We start from the raw sequence: 15,053 nt of genomic DNA, 5'->3' as shown, positions 1-15,053 counted from the left end.
TGAGAAGCCTAAGTTAGACAGTGTGTTCAAAAGTAAGGGGTGAGACACTGTGTCAGAGGCCTTGGAGAGATCAAGGAATACTGAGGCTGTATAGCATCCTGCATCTCTGGCCTTGCTCACTGTGTCTGTAAAGGATAATAGGGCTGTAGCTGTGCTGTGGCTGGGTTGGAAGCCATGTTGGGTTTTGGTTAAAAGATTGTTTTGCAATAGATATTGCATTACCTGCTGATGGATACCTTTCTTGAATGTTGGATATGGGTGACAAGATGGATATAGGACGGGAATTGGATGGTTCAAAAGAGTTGCCCCCTTTTTGGATGGGAGTGACATTATATTGTTTCCATATGGTAGATACTTCTGATTCAGATAAAGATCTATTTATAAGGATACTGAATGGGTAGGGAATTGAGTTGGCAGCCAGTTTGATTTAGTGTGATGGAAGATTATCAGCTGAGGTGGAGCAGGGTTTTAGTTTTTGTAGCAGTTCCTTAATGGCATCAGTGGGTATGGGCTGAAATGAAAATGGGGTTTGTATAACATTTTGTTGAGTAGGAGGGTTATTAATGATAGGATTAGAAGTAGTTGATGGTCTATGGTTGGTGTCTGAATAGGTTGAAGGGTGGGGGGGGGGGGGTCCGGCATTAGGGGTATTACTTGGTAGGTCTGATATTGATTTTATGAAGTGCTTGTTAAAATTTTCGGCTATTTGTGATGGAGTGGTATCAGGTGATGGGATGTGCTGTCTTTGTTCCAGGGTTAAGTAGAGAAGATCTAGAGTGCCAGAATTTATTGGGATTGATTTTATGCTAGAATTGAAGCTGGAGATAGTGTAACTTATCTCTGTTGATTAGTTTTGTAACTTTGTTACGTAGAGTTTTGAAATTGACATGATTGTGTTAATTTTTGTTTAGTTTACAGACTATTCAGGCTAGGTCTCTTTGCTACATCAGGTGTTTACATTCGTTAGTGAGCCATGGTGCAGAGTTCTTTTTGATTCTTTTCACATTAATGGGAGCTTGTGTATTAAGTATGTGATGGAAGACGTTATTAAAGTATAGTACAGTATCATTAAGGAGTAGTTGTTTAAGTGGTGTCCAGTCTATTTCATGTAGGATATTGTTGAATTTATGTTTATAAAAATTAGTTGAGTTCCTAACTGATTTTACAGTGTCTACTCCTAGTTGTTGAGAGTTTGTTCTAAGAGAATAAGCTGGCAGATGATCGCTCAGGGAGCTAGACAGTATGCCGGGGTTCAGGTAATTGGCGGGGTGGGATACTAGGATCCACTCTAGGGTGGATTGGCAGGTAAGATATTTAATGTATCTTGTTAGAGTATTGATAAGCCAAGAAAAAACATAGAGTTATACTATTTGTGGGGGAGTTGAAAGCTGTGGTTTGCCAATTTGTGTTTACATCTCCTAAGATTATTGTTTCGAAGTTTGTTTGGGATGTCCAGGATAAAATATTTTTCAGCACTGGTGTATTGTGACCTGGCTTAGGAAAGATGGGTATGTTACTTGTTTAGGAAGTGATGCTAAGCATAGAGACACATAGAGGGGTTATTTTCCCCCTCTTTTTTTTTTTTTTTTTGATCTGTCTCTTCTGGTTATTGCAAACTTTGGAGGTATTATTCGAGTGTTTTGCATTGGGGTGTAGTCATATTTCGGTGGGAGCTAGTATGTCAGGTTTATTTTGATCAATCTAGGCATGCAGTGGGGCTATTTTATTACATTTACTTCTAAGGTTCACTGTAAGCATGTTTAAATCTTTGGGAGTTACTCTTGTGGTTAGGATGCATGTCTCCACATTTGAGTAGGTAGGTAATGAGGAAGGGAGTACCATAGGAAGTGTTTTTTATTCATAGGTAATGGTATTGGTGTCAAGTGTTGTTTCATAGGAGGAGTCTATGGCTTGAATAATATGGGAGGATATAGGGCAGTGATGGCAAACCTATGACACGCGTGTCAAACGTGACACACTACAATGTTTTGGGTGACACACCAGCATTCACCAATACCAGAGTTACCAAAGAAACTGCTTTTGCATTCGTTGCTCGTGTGAAGTTCATTGAATTGTTTTGTGCTAGGTGCCAGTTCAACAACACTGCTGCAGAGGTAAGGAAGTTATTAACTTCAAAGACTATTTCGGTATACTTTCTCTATACAGTCTGCAAAGGGTAGTGCTGACATTGTTTTCTCTTCGTGGTTACAATTCTGCAAAGGGCAAGTCGTTTGCATTTCGAAACATGTGCTGTTTTACATTCCTCTCAACTGTCCCTCTTACTCCCTCCTAAAACTGGTGACTTTTTAGACTTGATAACGACAATAATTAGATTTATAAACTTATTTTACTTCAGAAAATGTATATTAATTCACATTCATTTTTTCTGTCAGTGTCTCAAATTAATAGTACTAGCAGTTTAAAACTGTCCATGTCTCTTATTTCTAGTTTTGTCCCTGATTCTGTTGAGATTTATCCTTGAAGTGTTGAGAGCTATACTGTTTCATTTATTTATTTATTTGGGGGAGGGGGTGACACACCAGCAGAGTCAAGTTAGGCATTTTCTGAATTTTTGAAAATTCAAGGTGATGTATGTAAGGAAAAGTAGATAAGTTTGGTTAAATAAAAGGTAAGGTGTGAATGAAATGCGAGTGTGGACAAGGTAAAGTTGTATATAATTGGATCATAGGAATGAGGGGGAGTGGTTTGCTTGGGATTTGAGTAAAAGATGCTGAGAGCAGGTGAGATATGGGGACAAGGGGAGTGGAGTGAGCAAAGTGAACAGAGCAAGAAGACCCCCCCCCAACCAAAAATAATCATTGAGGTAGAATGTTCATAGCTACAAAGAGAAGGTCTCCGAACTCTATAAATACTTGACTTGAGTTACTGCATTTAATTTTATGGTTAAGGGCTTTTCGCTGTCTTTCCAGGTATATATTACACTGATAAGAGTAAAATATGCTAAAGTGTTAATTTAGTGTCACCTTCAGCAGTAAAAGGCCTGTGAGTGTGGGCGAGTAAGTGGGGTGGGGATATCCTTCTAGCAGATAAAACACTACAAAACAGAACACACTAATGCATGACTTAATAAATGAAGTTATTAGTTTGAGTCTTGGAAATTGCCTTACATAGATTTAACTCAGTGTGTTGTTCCCTGTGAACTTTTGCAACCACGGGTAATTCAGTTGTGCAAGTTCTTTAGGCAGTGGGATGTGATACTTTTGCAGGAGCAGCGACTTGCTATGTGCTTGGTTCACTTGTAGAGTGAAGCAGCTGGATGGAGAGAATAACACTTGGGTGTTGGGACGTGGGGTAGAGAAGTCTCAAAGCGAAGGTAATGGATTTTTGATGTGTAAAGCTGTTTGACTCCATTGTAAAGGTCATGACCTGACTTGTAACAAGTTGTGGAAATTTTTATTTTACTGTGTGGGTAGGTATATTGTCTTACACTGCTGCAACCCATTTATCTTCAGTTTGTAGTCCCATGTGCTAATATTTTGTTGAGAATAATTTATAAGATGTATTTATGCTTTGTTGTTTCTTGTAATTTAACATGGAGTTTTTAGGAATATTGGAAGCAGCAGCAGCGTTGCTGCTTTGTAAAAATAAAGTTTAATGATGTGTGTCTAAAAAGGCAAAACAGCATTTTAAGCCCACTTCGATGCTAAGACTATAACAGTTTTTCAAGTGTTTCATAAAACTTGTTAAATAAATGAAAGTGCTGTTTCTCCTGCCTAGGGAAGTTATAGGTCATTGGTTGCTTTTACTGCCTGTATTAATGGTGTCATGGTCTTTGGAATAAAACTGAAAGAACTGAAGCAACCTTATATTTGAGTTAGGACAGTGACGGTGGTTGCAGAACATGAGATTGTTCATAGCTAGGAAGCTGTACAGGTATATAGAAAACAAACTGTGGGTACTTTTAAGTCAGCATTGCATTTGTTTTGTGCTTGCAAACTGCTTTATAGTAAATATTAAACAATCACATACCAAAAATCTAGTAATGCCAGAGTTAACTCGACTATTTGCTTTAGTTCTGTTTTCACAGTTTTTATTTTGGATTTTTCTTTCATTTTGTATTGCGTACAAATATTGATTTGTGGAGGACTTGACTCATCATCTAGAACAAGGCTTTTCTCTGAGTTGGTATGGTTGGTTATTCATATTATATGATCTGATGTTGTCTGTCTTCGTTCATTCTTGACGAATGGGACTCTGTTATGATCCTTGGAATCAGCTCTGCCATTATACAACTCACCCCAGCCAAAAATCTCTCGAGCTAAGACTATACCCATAATGCCCCTCTCTCCATTACCGCCAATCTTGTTTGCCACGCTGTCCTGCACAAACACACACACACACACATATATGTATATATATATATATATATATATATATATGTGTGTGTGTGTGTGTGTGTATATATACATATATCGATCTTTATATAATTATTTTCAGCTGTGTGTTTGATACTGTTCCCAATAGCTTTGGTAATCACTGTTACTATTGTTGGTAACTCCCTCTCGCTCCTTTCTTACCTTTTGTGGTAATTCTAAGTACCATCATTGGCATACCTCTCAATCTCTTACAGCAAAAAAATCTGGAAAAAGCCATAAATAATGGGGAGACAAAGGCCCAAAAATAGGGACAATTTTTAAATATTGCTCTTACAAACTTAGAAAGTTGATAGAATAATAGGCTTTGTATTAGCATAAATTTTGTGAAGGGTATGAACTCTTAATCTCAAATGTCTGTCATTATTTTCTGACTTCAGCCTTCAATGATTTGCTAGAAAACCACAATTTTATGAAAAACAGACCAAAAATATGAGAAAAAGTCTGGACATTCTGGGAAAATCTGTACATTTGAGAGGTATGTGGTACTTTCCTTTCTCCCTTATACCTTTTTTGGTATTTATTCACTATCATCATTGGTAGACCGTCTCTGTCTATCCTTGGTGTGTGTGTCTGTGTGTATGTGAGTGCTTGTTATACTTAATGCTATAGATCTTCAGGATTACCACATAAAGATGGACAAATGCTCTTGAAGGTATCTCCGCTTTTGGCTAGGGGCCAGTCATTATCAGCTCACAATGCTGCCCTTTGGCCTCACCACAGCCCCCAGAGTATTCACCAAATGCATGGCAGCAGTCATTGCTCATGTGAGACTACATGGATTCTGGGTGTTTCCTTATCTAGATGACTGGCTCCGCACCGCCCCTACCCGGCATCTACTGTGTCAAGCCACAGACTTCATCATACACTTCTTCAGTGCTCTAGGGATAACAGTCAACAAAGAAAAGTCACAGCTGTCTCCCAGTCAGGACCTAGAATTCATAGGAGCCCACCTTAACACAATTTCATGTATAGTTTCTCTACCCTTTTAAAGTCTCCAAAATATCTCAAGTACAACTTGTTTTATTAAAAACAAAGTGCCCACTCTACTTGTTCTTCAAGATCCAGGATCTATGGCCATGGCCATCACCTTGGTTCCTTTGGCGAGATTAAACATGAGGATACTTCAGTGGCTTCTAGTTGGCTTCTAGTTTCTCAGTGGACCATTCTCTCTCATCCCATGACTCGCCCAATCTTAGTAACAGGCCATTGCAAAAAGGATCTATCCTGGTGGATGCAGTCAGAAGAAATCCTAATGGGCTGTCCCTTTGTTTCCCTCAACTCAAGGCCATAGTGACCACAGACACCTCCCTAGAGGGGTTGTGGGGACATTGTCTAGGAAGAATAGTCCAAGGCACTTGGTCTCCACAAGAGGCCAACTTGCACATCAGTGTCCTGGAAATGAGAGCAGTGTTCTTAGCTTTGCAAGTCTTTTAATCTTTCCTTCTTCTGGGAACAGTTGCGATCTAATCAGACAACATGTCAGTGGTGTGGTACATCAACAAACAAGGTGGAACCAAATCCTGCCCCCTTTGCCAAGAAGCTCTCCACGTGTGGCAATGGGCAATATCTTCCAACCACTTTCTTATGGCAATCCGTATCCCAGGGAGCTCCAACGTGATAGCAGACAAGCTGAACAAACACATTCTACTGCCTCGCAAGTGGTCTCTCAATCCCAAAGTGGCAAAAGAAATCTTTTGCTTCTGGGGCCTGCCATGCTGCAATCTCATTGCCTCACCAATGAACAACAAGTGCAGCAGGTACTTTGCCCTAATTCCCCCTTTGGGGGGGAGTACCCAAGTGATGAGCTCCTTCTTGATTGGCCCTCGGGTCTTCTGTATGCCTTTCCCCTCATACCCCTCTTCCTAAAGAAAGCCCAAATGTTGCGAAGCATTGTTCCTTTCTGGCCCAAGCAAGTTTGGTTCCCTTTTCTATGGCCTCACCTGATTCACCATCCTTGAATTCTGGTCCCACTTTCAGACCTGCTGTCTCATCCGCAGGGACTGGTGCATCCTGAGCTACACACTCTCAAGCTCACATCTTGGTTCCTCCAATTCTGCTAGTCGCCAGGCAGAATAATATAACCTCCCCATTCAAAAATCTTTTCTGGCTTCCCATAGACCTTCCACCAGGAGACTCTATTCCAGTAAATGTAAGAAATTTTCATTTTGGGCCTCTGAAAACAATTTAGGCCACTTTTCCGCACCTGTTGAAAAAGTTTTGGAATTTTAGCCACACTTTTTGACCAAAGAGCGCCTCTGCTGCCACCATTAGAGTTCAGTTAACAGCCATTTCTAATTTTCACAATGGCTATGACGACCATTCTTTAATCTCCTATCGCCTGTACAAGGTCTTTCTCAAAGGTGCCTTGCGTCTAAAACCCCCATTCAAGGATCCCATAGCTCCGTGGGATCTAACCTTGGTTTTGCAGTCTTTAGTACGACCTTCCTTTGAACCAGCAGCTACTTGCCATCTCAAATTCGTTTCCTGGAAAACTCGTTTTCTAGTAGCCATTACTTGCGCCAAAAGAGTCTCTGAGATCCAGGCGTTATGTGCGAAACCCCCTTATATCAATTTTCATAAGGACAGGGTGTCATTGAGAACTAACCCTTCCTTTCTTCCTTAGGTGGTCTCTGAATCCAGTTTTAATCAAACTGTTGAGTTGGCAGTTTTCTTCCCCAAGTTTTCCAACAAAGGTGAATATTGCTTGCATTTACTGGACTTTCATAGGCAACTATGTTTTTACCTTGATAGGACTTAAGTCCAGGAAATCAGATCAATTGTTTATTTCCTTTTCTGGCCCAACAGTGGGAAAAGTTATGTCAAAAGCGGTTTTATCTAGATGGCTGAGAGACTGTGTTACTTTCATTTATGAACATAACCAGAAGTTACCTGCACCTGTGAAAGTGCATTCAACCAGATCAATTGTCACATCAGCTGTTTTCCATTCAAAAGCTTCCATGGACAAAATATGTGCAGCTGCAACTTGGGCTACACCTCATACCTTTTCACCCATTGCAAATTGGATATGGTCTCCAGGGGAGCAGCATCCTTTGGCTGCGTGGTTCTCAGGAATATCCTTCCATAAGGCCACCCAGGAACTAAAGTAGCTGGGGACTATGTCCCACTTGTCAAGAACGAATGAAGATTGACAATATCAGGTAAAGAAGTTATGTACTCACCCTAACGTTCCATCTTTGTTGTCGATCTTCGTTCATTTTTGGCATCCCACCCGGTTTTCCCTCCTGTAGATTTCCTGGAGGATTGAACCCTTGTCCTGGGTTTCCATAGGGTTTTTACCGTGGACATTGCTTCTGCTCACAATTTCTATGTACACTCTTGCTATGGTCTGCAAACTCTATCTGAGATAATGGGGAGAAGGGCATTGTGGGTAGAGTTTTAGCACTAGAGTTGTTTTGTCTGGCGCGAGCTGTATAATGGCCGAGCCAGTTCCTAGGATCAGAACAGAGTCCCATTCGTCAAGAATGAACGAAGATTGACAACACCGATGGAACGTTATGGTGAGTGCATAACTTCTTTTTTACAACTTGGAATAGGAGATAATTTTTTTAAACACATTTTAAAGTTCAGTCAGGTTTATGGGTAGTGCAGTTGGATGTCTGCATGTAATGCTGGGGTCTTGTACATAAAAAGAGATCTGAGATGCCAAAGGGCTGTTAAGGAAATGGAGGACTGAATGTCTGTAAGACAGTTGTCCAACCTGTGTTGGTGGGCTAACTTTTGAACATTGTATTCACAGCTGGGTTAGTACAAAAAATACTTGTTAAGCAAAGCAGCAGAACAGTGATGCTTAGGGTGGAGTCCTTGGTCAGCCAAATGAAGGGCGTGATAACTGCCTACCACGTTGGAAATGGTATTGCCAGTGTAAGCCCATAGGAACATATCAAGCTGTTTGTACAGTGTGGCTAAAAAGACCACAGTCCCATAGCAAAACAAAATCTTGCCATCCTGTGGTCAATCCAGTGGTGCCACCATATTGCAACATCGCAAGAGGGGGTAGGAAAAATGGAAACAATTGCATGGATATGTTTTATGATAGAGTAATGATGCTTAGAAAATATGAATTTAGACAGATGTCTGCTCTTACAAGTATCAGCACAATTTGTAGCGTTAAAACAAAAATGTTTTAGTGGTTAAATATTTGTGTGTAGCACCGGTTATGGTACATGTTCTAAAATCTCTTGGATGATTGTCATTTTAAGATTAGCTTCTGTTCTTTTCCATGCTTAATTTGCAGACTAAGAAGGAAAACAAATTATGTAACAATCATTTTGAAATTTTAAGTGTATGCTTAAATTACTTATTTGCATATTAAGCTGTTTATGTATGTAATTCTGCTAGTGTGATACATTAGCACTAAAACACTTAAATACCTTAGTGTCTAGCAGCTGTGTTGGCTCTCAGATGTTTGCTTTAGAGTGGAGAAGTTGGTAATTATTCGTAGGAGTGTAGTGACACTTTCCAAGGTTGTACCTTTTTGCTGTGATGATGCACACTAAGACAAACACCATTACTTTCTTCAGATGCAGGTCAGCCAAGTATAAGTGACAAGACAACACTAAAGAACGGGCACACTGTCCCCCTAGCAGACCATGCAGTGGCTGTGCCAGAGGATAAGCGAGCAAGCTATGTGAAAACAAATCCTGATGAACCCACGCTACCACAAGATAATAAACAAACAAGCCACAAGAAATCTACCCAAGAGGACAGAAGCAGGAAACATGGTAGGAATCCCAAACCTGCAGATTATTAATTAGTGAGGCAGTACTTTTTTCTGCTGAATGTAACATTTCATGCTTCCTTGGTTGCCTGTGAGATTGTACAGCTGTGATGCAAGCATTGCTTTGTAAATAAAGGGTAGAATTACTGCTGTAATTGCACTCACTTCTTTGTTATTCCTTAAACGATTTGCCCTTCAGTAAAGAGTCTGTGTTAATTAAATCTGGCAAAAAGGTATATTCAGCAACAAGTAGTCTAGTTTTCAGAGATTTGAATTACTTGGTCCGTATGGTGACTTAGCTTAATTTGAGATAATATTTAAAATACATGACAGAAACTGCCAAGATTCAGGTAGACTAAAAAAGCTATTTTTTGTAGCTGATGACTATGGTGTACACTCCCATAAATGTGCTTTTGATGCTTCCTCTAGACCATTTACATCAGGAGCAGTAACAAGGACATGTACCCTGAAACTGTAAGGTCTCTTATTTTAGATGCCCCAATTACAGGTGACATGTCATTTACCCTGTCTGCTGGTAATTTTATTAACCTAGAAAGGAAATACAAGTGTATCATTAGCATTGGTTCCTAGTTGAGATCCTTTCTTTAGGTTGCTACATTGGTATCTATCTACTGACTTCTTCACTAGTTTATAATTCTGCGTTATTCTGCTGATGATTTTTGGCAATAGTGATGAAGCACTAACAGTTTCTCTCTCTCTCTTACGTGCTGCACAACTTCCTCTCTGCTATGGTTTATAATCACCTGCTTATTCCCTACATTGCAAACTAATCCCCCAGCTGTGCTGTTGTTAAGTTTAAACAGTTTAGTCATTAGTAGTTTTGTATGCATACTGAATGTTTGATACCTTTACTATCTTTGCCAGTTGTACTTGCTCTGTATATTGCATTTTTTTTCAGTTTTGTACACATATTGATTGTCATGTTATAGGTGAATGCTTTTATTATGTTTATGCCCTGTGGCTAGAGTCATGGCTGAAAGCATTGTAGTTCACTTACCCGGTTAACAAGTGTTCCATCTCATAATTCCAAAGGAGATACAAGTGTAATTAAAGGCCCATTTATAGTAACAGAATATGTACCCATCAAAACCCATGGACAAAGGCAGTCTGTATCTTCTTTGAATGCCAAAAGAAAAGGCAGACAGCAGTAATGTATCCTCCAAGTGACTGCAAGTCTTTTTTTTTTCTTTCCCCTTTCCCAGTATCTTTGGAGGGAGATTTTGGTATCCCCTGCCATCATGGAGTAGAGTAACTGCAGACAAGTAAATACTTCAAATATTGGCTCCCCAGAGAATTTACCATATATCTGTATAGGTTCATAGGTTGGTACTAGGCTATCGGCTCTCGGGCCTATACAAGCCTCGCCATAACAATTCCCTGGCTATTTCTTCCCACAGTATTTACTTCTCTGGACCCCTGTCTAGCAAGGAGACTGACGTGATCCCCGGCATGAATTCCCTATCTCCCATCCAATCATGAAGGTTACTTTTGAAGAGGGCCAAAGAAGCACTCTGCTTGACATGTATGGGCAGTCTATTCCAGACTCTGGGGAGTCTCTGGGTCAGGAACTTATCCCACCAGCATGTTTTGTTCATTGTGATGACAAGGTTTAGATCCCTGGAGCGTGTCTCTGAGGGATTTGGATTTCTTTAAGTGTAGCATGTCCAACAGCTCTAGGTTTGACATGGCCTTGTATGTTAAGTAGAGATCACCTCTGAGTAGACAATATGCGACAGAGTATAGGTGCAGTTTTTTTTAGGCGGTCAGCATAGGGCATCTGCTTTAGGTCTGTGATTCTTTTAGTGAGGTACCATGTGTATATGTGTGTATTTCTCAGAAAAAAGGCACCTTGCATCCCTTCTAGACAACAGTTATCTGATGAAGTGCTCCAGGTTTTCCAGGAGGCAGGGAGACCTACCACATTCAGCTCCTACATAGCCTAATGTAAGATAAGTTCAATATGGTGTCAAGCAAACAGTCAGGACCCTATAACATTAGAGGTTCCTCATGTCTTATCCTGTATGTGTTGGCTCATAAAATGTAATCTGATGTATTCTTCTGTTAAACCCTACTTTCAACCATTTAGCCGGTCTTCCCCTCAGTCCACCTATTATGTTCATGCTTGAGATCAAACAATTTTTAAAAAGAGGTGCTTCACTTAACCCCTATAAGAAAACCTGTGCCCCCCACCCTTTGGATATCAGCTTTGTGCTGGAAAAACTCACTCTGCCTTCCTTTGAGCTAGCCGCTTCTTCTACTGTCAAATTCTGCACCTGGAAGGCCATTTTGTTGCTGGTCCTCATTTGTGCTAGGATAGTCTCAGAACTACAGGCACTCATGCTGTTCTGCCTTTTATTTTCCATAAGGACAGAGCGTCCTGATGATCAAACACTCTTTCATGCCAAAAGTAGTAAATGAGAAGTCCTGCAACCAGGCCATCAGTCTGCCTACTTTTCCCCTATCCACAAAATAGGGGTGAAAGACTTCTTGACTCCCTAGATGTGCACAGACCACTAAGGTTCTGTGTGGATAAGACTGCCTACTCATAAATCAGACTAACTGTTTGGCCTGGTTTAGAGTCCATGAAAGAGACCATCAGTATCCAAACAAACTAGTGCAAGCTGGATTTCAAAGTCCATTTCCTTTTGATACTTGCACCATGGGAAATCCTTGCCCTCTTTCTTAGTGGCTCACTCTACTAGAGCAGTAGCCTCTTCTGGTGTTTTCTTCAAAGGGGTAGGTTCCAGGACCATCCTGGAAGCTGCTATCCCATCTTCTGCACACATTTTCACTAAACACTAATGAATTGATACGTTTTCCAGGTCCAGAGCTGCCTTCTCTAGGTTAGTCCTTTCTGGACTGTTGGCCAGTTCTCACCATTCTCAGCCATCCTCCCTTCTGTTCCCTTAAGCTTTCTGAGTCACCCATCTGTATGGAATACAGCGGCAGCAGTGATTTCAGTCAGGATATGGTACAGTTGTGTAAAAATTTAATGTAACAGTAGATGTTGTACTAATCACTGTTGTAGTATTCCTTCCCACCTTCCTTGCCTATTTTTTTCCTTCTTTTCTGGGTTGACCTGTCTGACAAACCCTAGTACAGAGTGGCCATCTCTTCTCCTGTGCCTGTCCTGCCTGACTGCTACTCCCTCTCAGATGTCTTCAGGCTGCTGGATTGGAGATAGTTGGAGGATTTATGCTCATATTTCCACTTTTGTACCCCTACGCTTGTGATTGGAGACCGTAAGTCAGATATATGCTTCTGGAAAAATTTAAGCTTTGATACCCCAGCTGGAGTTCAGTGTCGAAAACCCATATGTTTGGAATACTGCAAAGAGTTATCAGTAAGACATTTCCTGTTATGGTAAGTTCTTACACAAGTGTACTTTTCGCACAGAAGCTTCTCCAGCACTTGAGCTGCTCCCCTCTTCCATGATGCATTATGCCCCTTATGTTCCTCAAATTGCGTTTACTACCATCTGCAGCAGGTGTGATCCTCCAGTGATAAAAGATAAGTGAAAATTTCCTTCTTTAATTAAAAAGATCTTCGTAGCTCTTATCCATCTAAAATTGTACGTTTGTCAACTTGTTTACATGAGTTTCACTAATTTTTTACTTTGTTTCTCTAATTTTTACATAGGCCTACCTAAGCCTACAATTCCTCATAATGTTTTCCCTACAGGAAAAACTAGTAGTCTTTAATATTTTCCTCCTCTGTCCTATCCCAGATTTCTTCCATTTCCTTTACATTCATAATTATTACAGATTGTATGGAGAAAGCTTCAAGAATCTGAAAGTGCACCAAATGCGGCCACAAAATCCCACCCCAGGACACACACAAGCAATGTGTTGCGCACACCTGTGACCTTAAACACCTTCAAGCCCAATGTGATATCTGCAGATCTTTGGACCCAGGTTCCTTGTATACTGAAGGGAACACATTTATCTTTTGAAATATCATCTGTTTGCCACAGTTGGAGACATAGCTGAAGATTCTTGTTCTGAATGAGTCGATTCCTAAAAAGTAGCAGCAAAAAGGCTCAGAAAGAGGGAGAGAATTCAAAAGAAAAAGATGGGGGCCAAAGAGAAGGAGAAGGAAAAAGGCTTACTTGGATCAAGCCCACATGTTCTCTGGCTCCAAAGATCGCCAAGCCCTCTCCGGGTGCACCTGTCCTCAGCTCCAAGCCATTAGATGTGCCAGTTGTAAGACATTGATGTTGACTGCTGTCAGAACAAAGATTTTTATCATTTCTAACAGGTTGATAGGTAGTTATTAGGCATGCAGTCCAGGAGACTATTAAGGAGCCTAGCCAAATTCCCAATTGCCCGAAGCACAGCCTAGTTAAGTGACTTGCTCAAGACAAAAGAAGGTGAAAAGATTCAAACCCTATACCATTAGAACAAGAGGCAATCTATTAACAAGCCAGAGCTGTAGTCCCCTGAACTAAATGCCAGATGGGAAGGAATGACAGTTCTGTGAGCAGCAGATCTTTGGAGAGGGAGCTGTCCAAGTTTCCAGGTTCAAGACCACCACCAATCTCCTGCCTTAGATCCACCAGATCAATCAGGAGTGTAGTCGACATAGGTTAGGACTGAATGATGAGGGCAATAGTGAAGGCTCAGATAGACATGAATGTCATCCCATTCCCTTCTACACCTAGGTCAGATAGGAGAGCCCCACCATCTTCTATCTGTATTGCTTATTCCCCAGCACGTATCTCAGGTCTGGCTATATTGATGAAACCATTCCCAGATCTCTCGGTTTGTGTTGATGGCACCCCACCTATCAGTGTTCATGCATCTGGCACACACTTCTAGCTGTGTCAAGGAGCAAAATTGTCAAGACTGATGCCTCTGTGCTGGCTGTGCTGCTGACTTGTTCAGTCCATTTAAGATAAACTCTGAAAAATCCAATCTGGAACCTTCATAGTCCTTGATTTTCGTAGGCTGTCATCTAGAGACTATAACAAGAATAGCAAGACTCCTACAACAAAGGCTCATCTCCCTTGGGCTACAAGTCATAGTTCTTCTACAGTACAACTCTCCTCCAGCATCCATTGTATTGCAAACTCTGGGCAAAATGGCAGCAACCAGAATGTTAGTTGTCATGCCAGCTATCGTATGAAAATTTCACAGTGGAGAGACCTTGTACAATGGTCCTAGTCCACTGACTGACTGCAGTCTTCTATCAACCTGTCCATAGTTTGCAGAAACGATATAAAGAGGCAGAGTCAGTCTCTCCTTGAAAAGGATGGCTGTTCATTTGTTCTTCCCTTCCCATCAGCCACATCTGTCATGGCTGCTTCCTGTCTGGGGTGGGGGTGGGGCCTTACAAGGAGAGGGCAGTCAAAGTCACAACAAGAATCTCGTCACCTCACCATTGCTCTGGATATGAAGGTGGTCCTCTTTGCATTGCAAATACTTCATGACTTCTATAGGGTGTGATGTTCGTCCACATATACAATATGTCAGTCATGTGGTATATCAAAAAACAAGGAGGAACTTGATCTAATCCATTGTGCTGGGAGGACATGAGAGTGTGGCAATGGGTGATTTTTTTGCAGTACTTTCTGATAACACGCGTTCTAGATCAGACTGGTCTTCTAGCAGATAGGCTTATCCGTTGTATCATGATGCCTCACGCGAGTGGTCCCTTAATTTAAAAGTGGCAGCCAGTGTCTTCAACTACTGGGGCCAGCCTTGCTGCAGCCTGTTTGCCACATGAACCAATATGAAATGTAGCAGCTGCTTTGCCTCATCCCTCCTCAGGAACAGACGCCCAGGGATGCTCTGGTCTGTCCTTGGCCACCTGGTCTTCGTGCCTTCCCCTTCTGTTAATAACACAATTTTTACAGGACACATCCGTTTGCCCTCTTATGGTCCAAGGAAATATGGATC

General features: G+C 41.1%; 1 protein-coding gene across 4 annotated transcripts in view; it reads left to right on the top strand.

Annotated features, from left to right (window-relative positions):
• Positions 1–15,053, top strand: part of LOC122792248 (phosphatase and actin regulator 4-like) — a 2,537,344-nt gene that overhangs the window by 1,843,407 nt on the left and 678,884 nt on the right. For all 4 annotated transcript variants that reach the window (XM_044059998.1, XM_044059995.1, XM_044059996.1 and 1 more), the window contains one exon: positions 8,939–9,139. In XM_044059998.1, coding sequence (XP_043915933.1) covers positions 8,939–9,139 — 201 coding nt within the window. The remainder of the gene's footprint in view (positions 1–8,938; positions 9,140–15,053) is intronic.

This window comes from Protopterus annectens, chromosome 1.part2 (assembly GCF_019279795.1).
Source record: "Protopterus annectens isolate FY-2018-M chromosome 1.part2, PAN1.0, whole genome shotgun sequence".
Classification (NCBI taxonomy): Eukaryota; Metazoa; Chordata; order Ceratodontiformes; family Protopteridae; genus Protopterus; species Protopterus annectens.
Note: the sequence above shows the minus strand (reverse complement) of the source record. Positions and strands in the feature narration are given on the sequence as shown.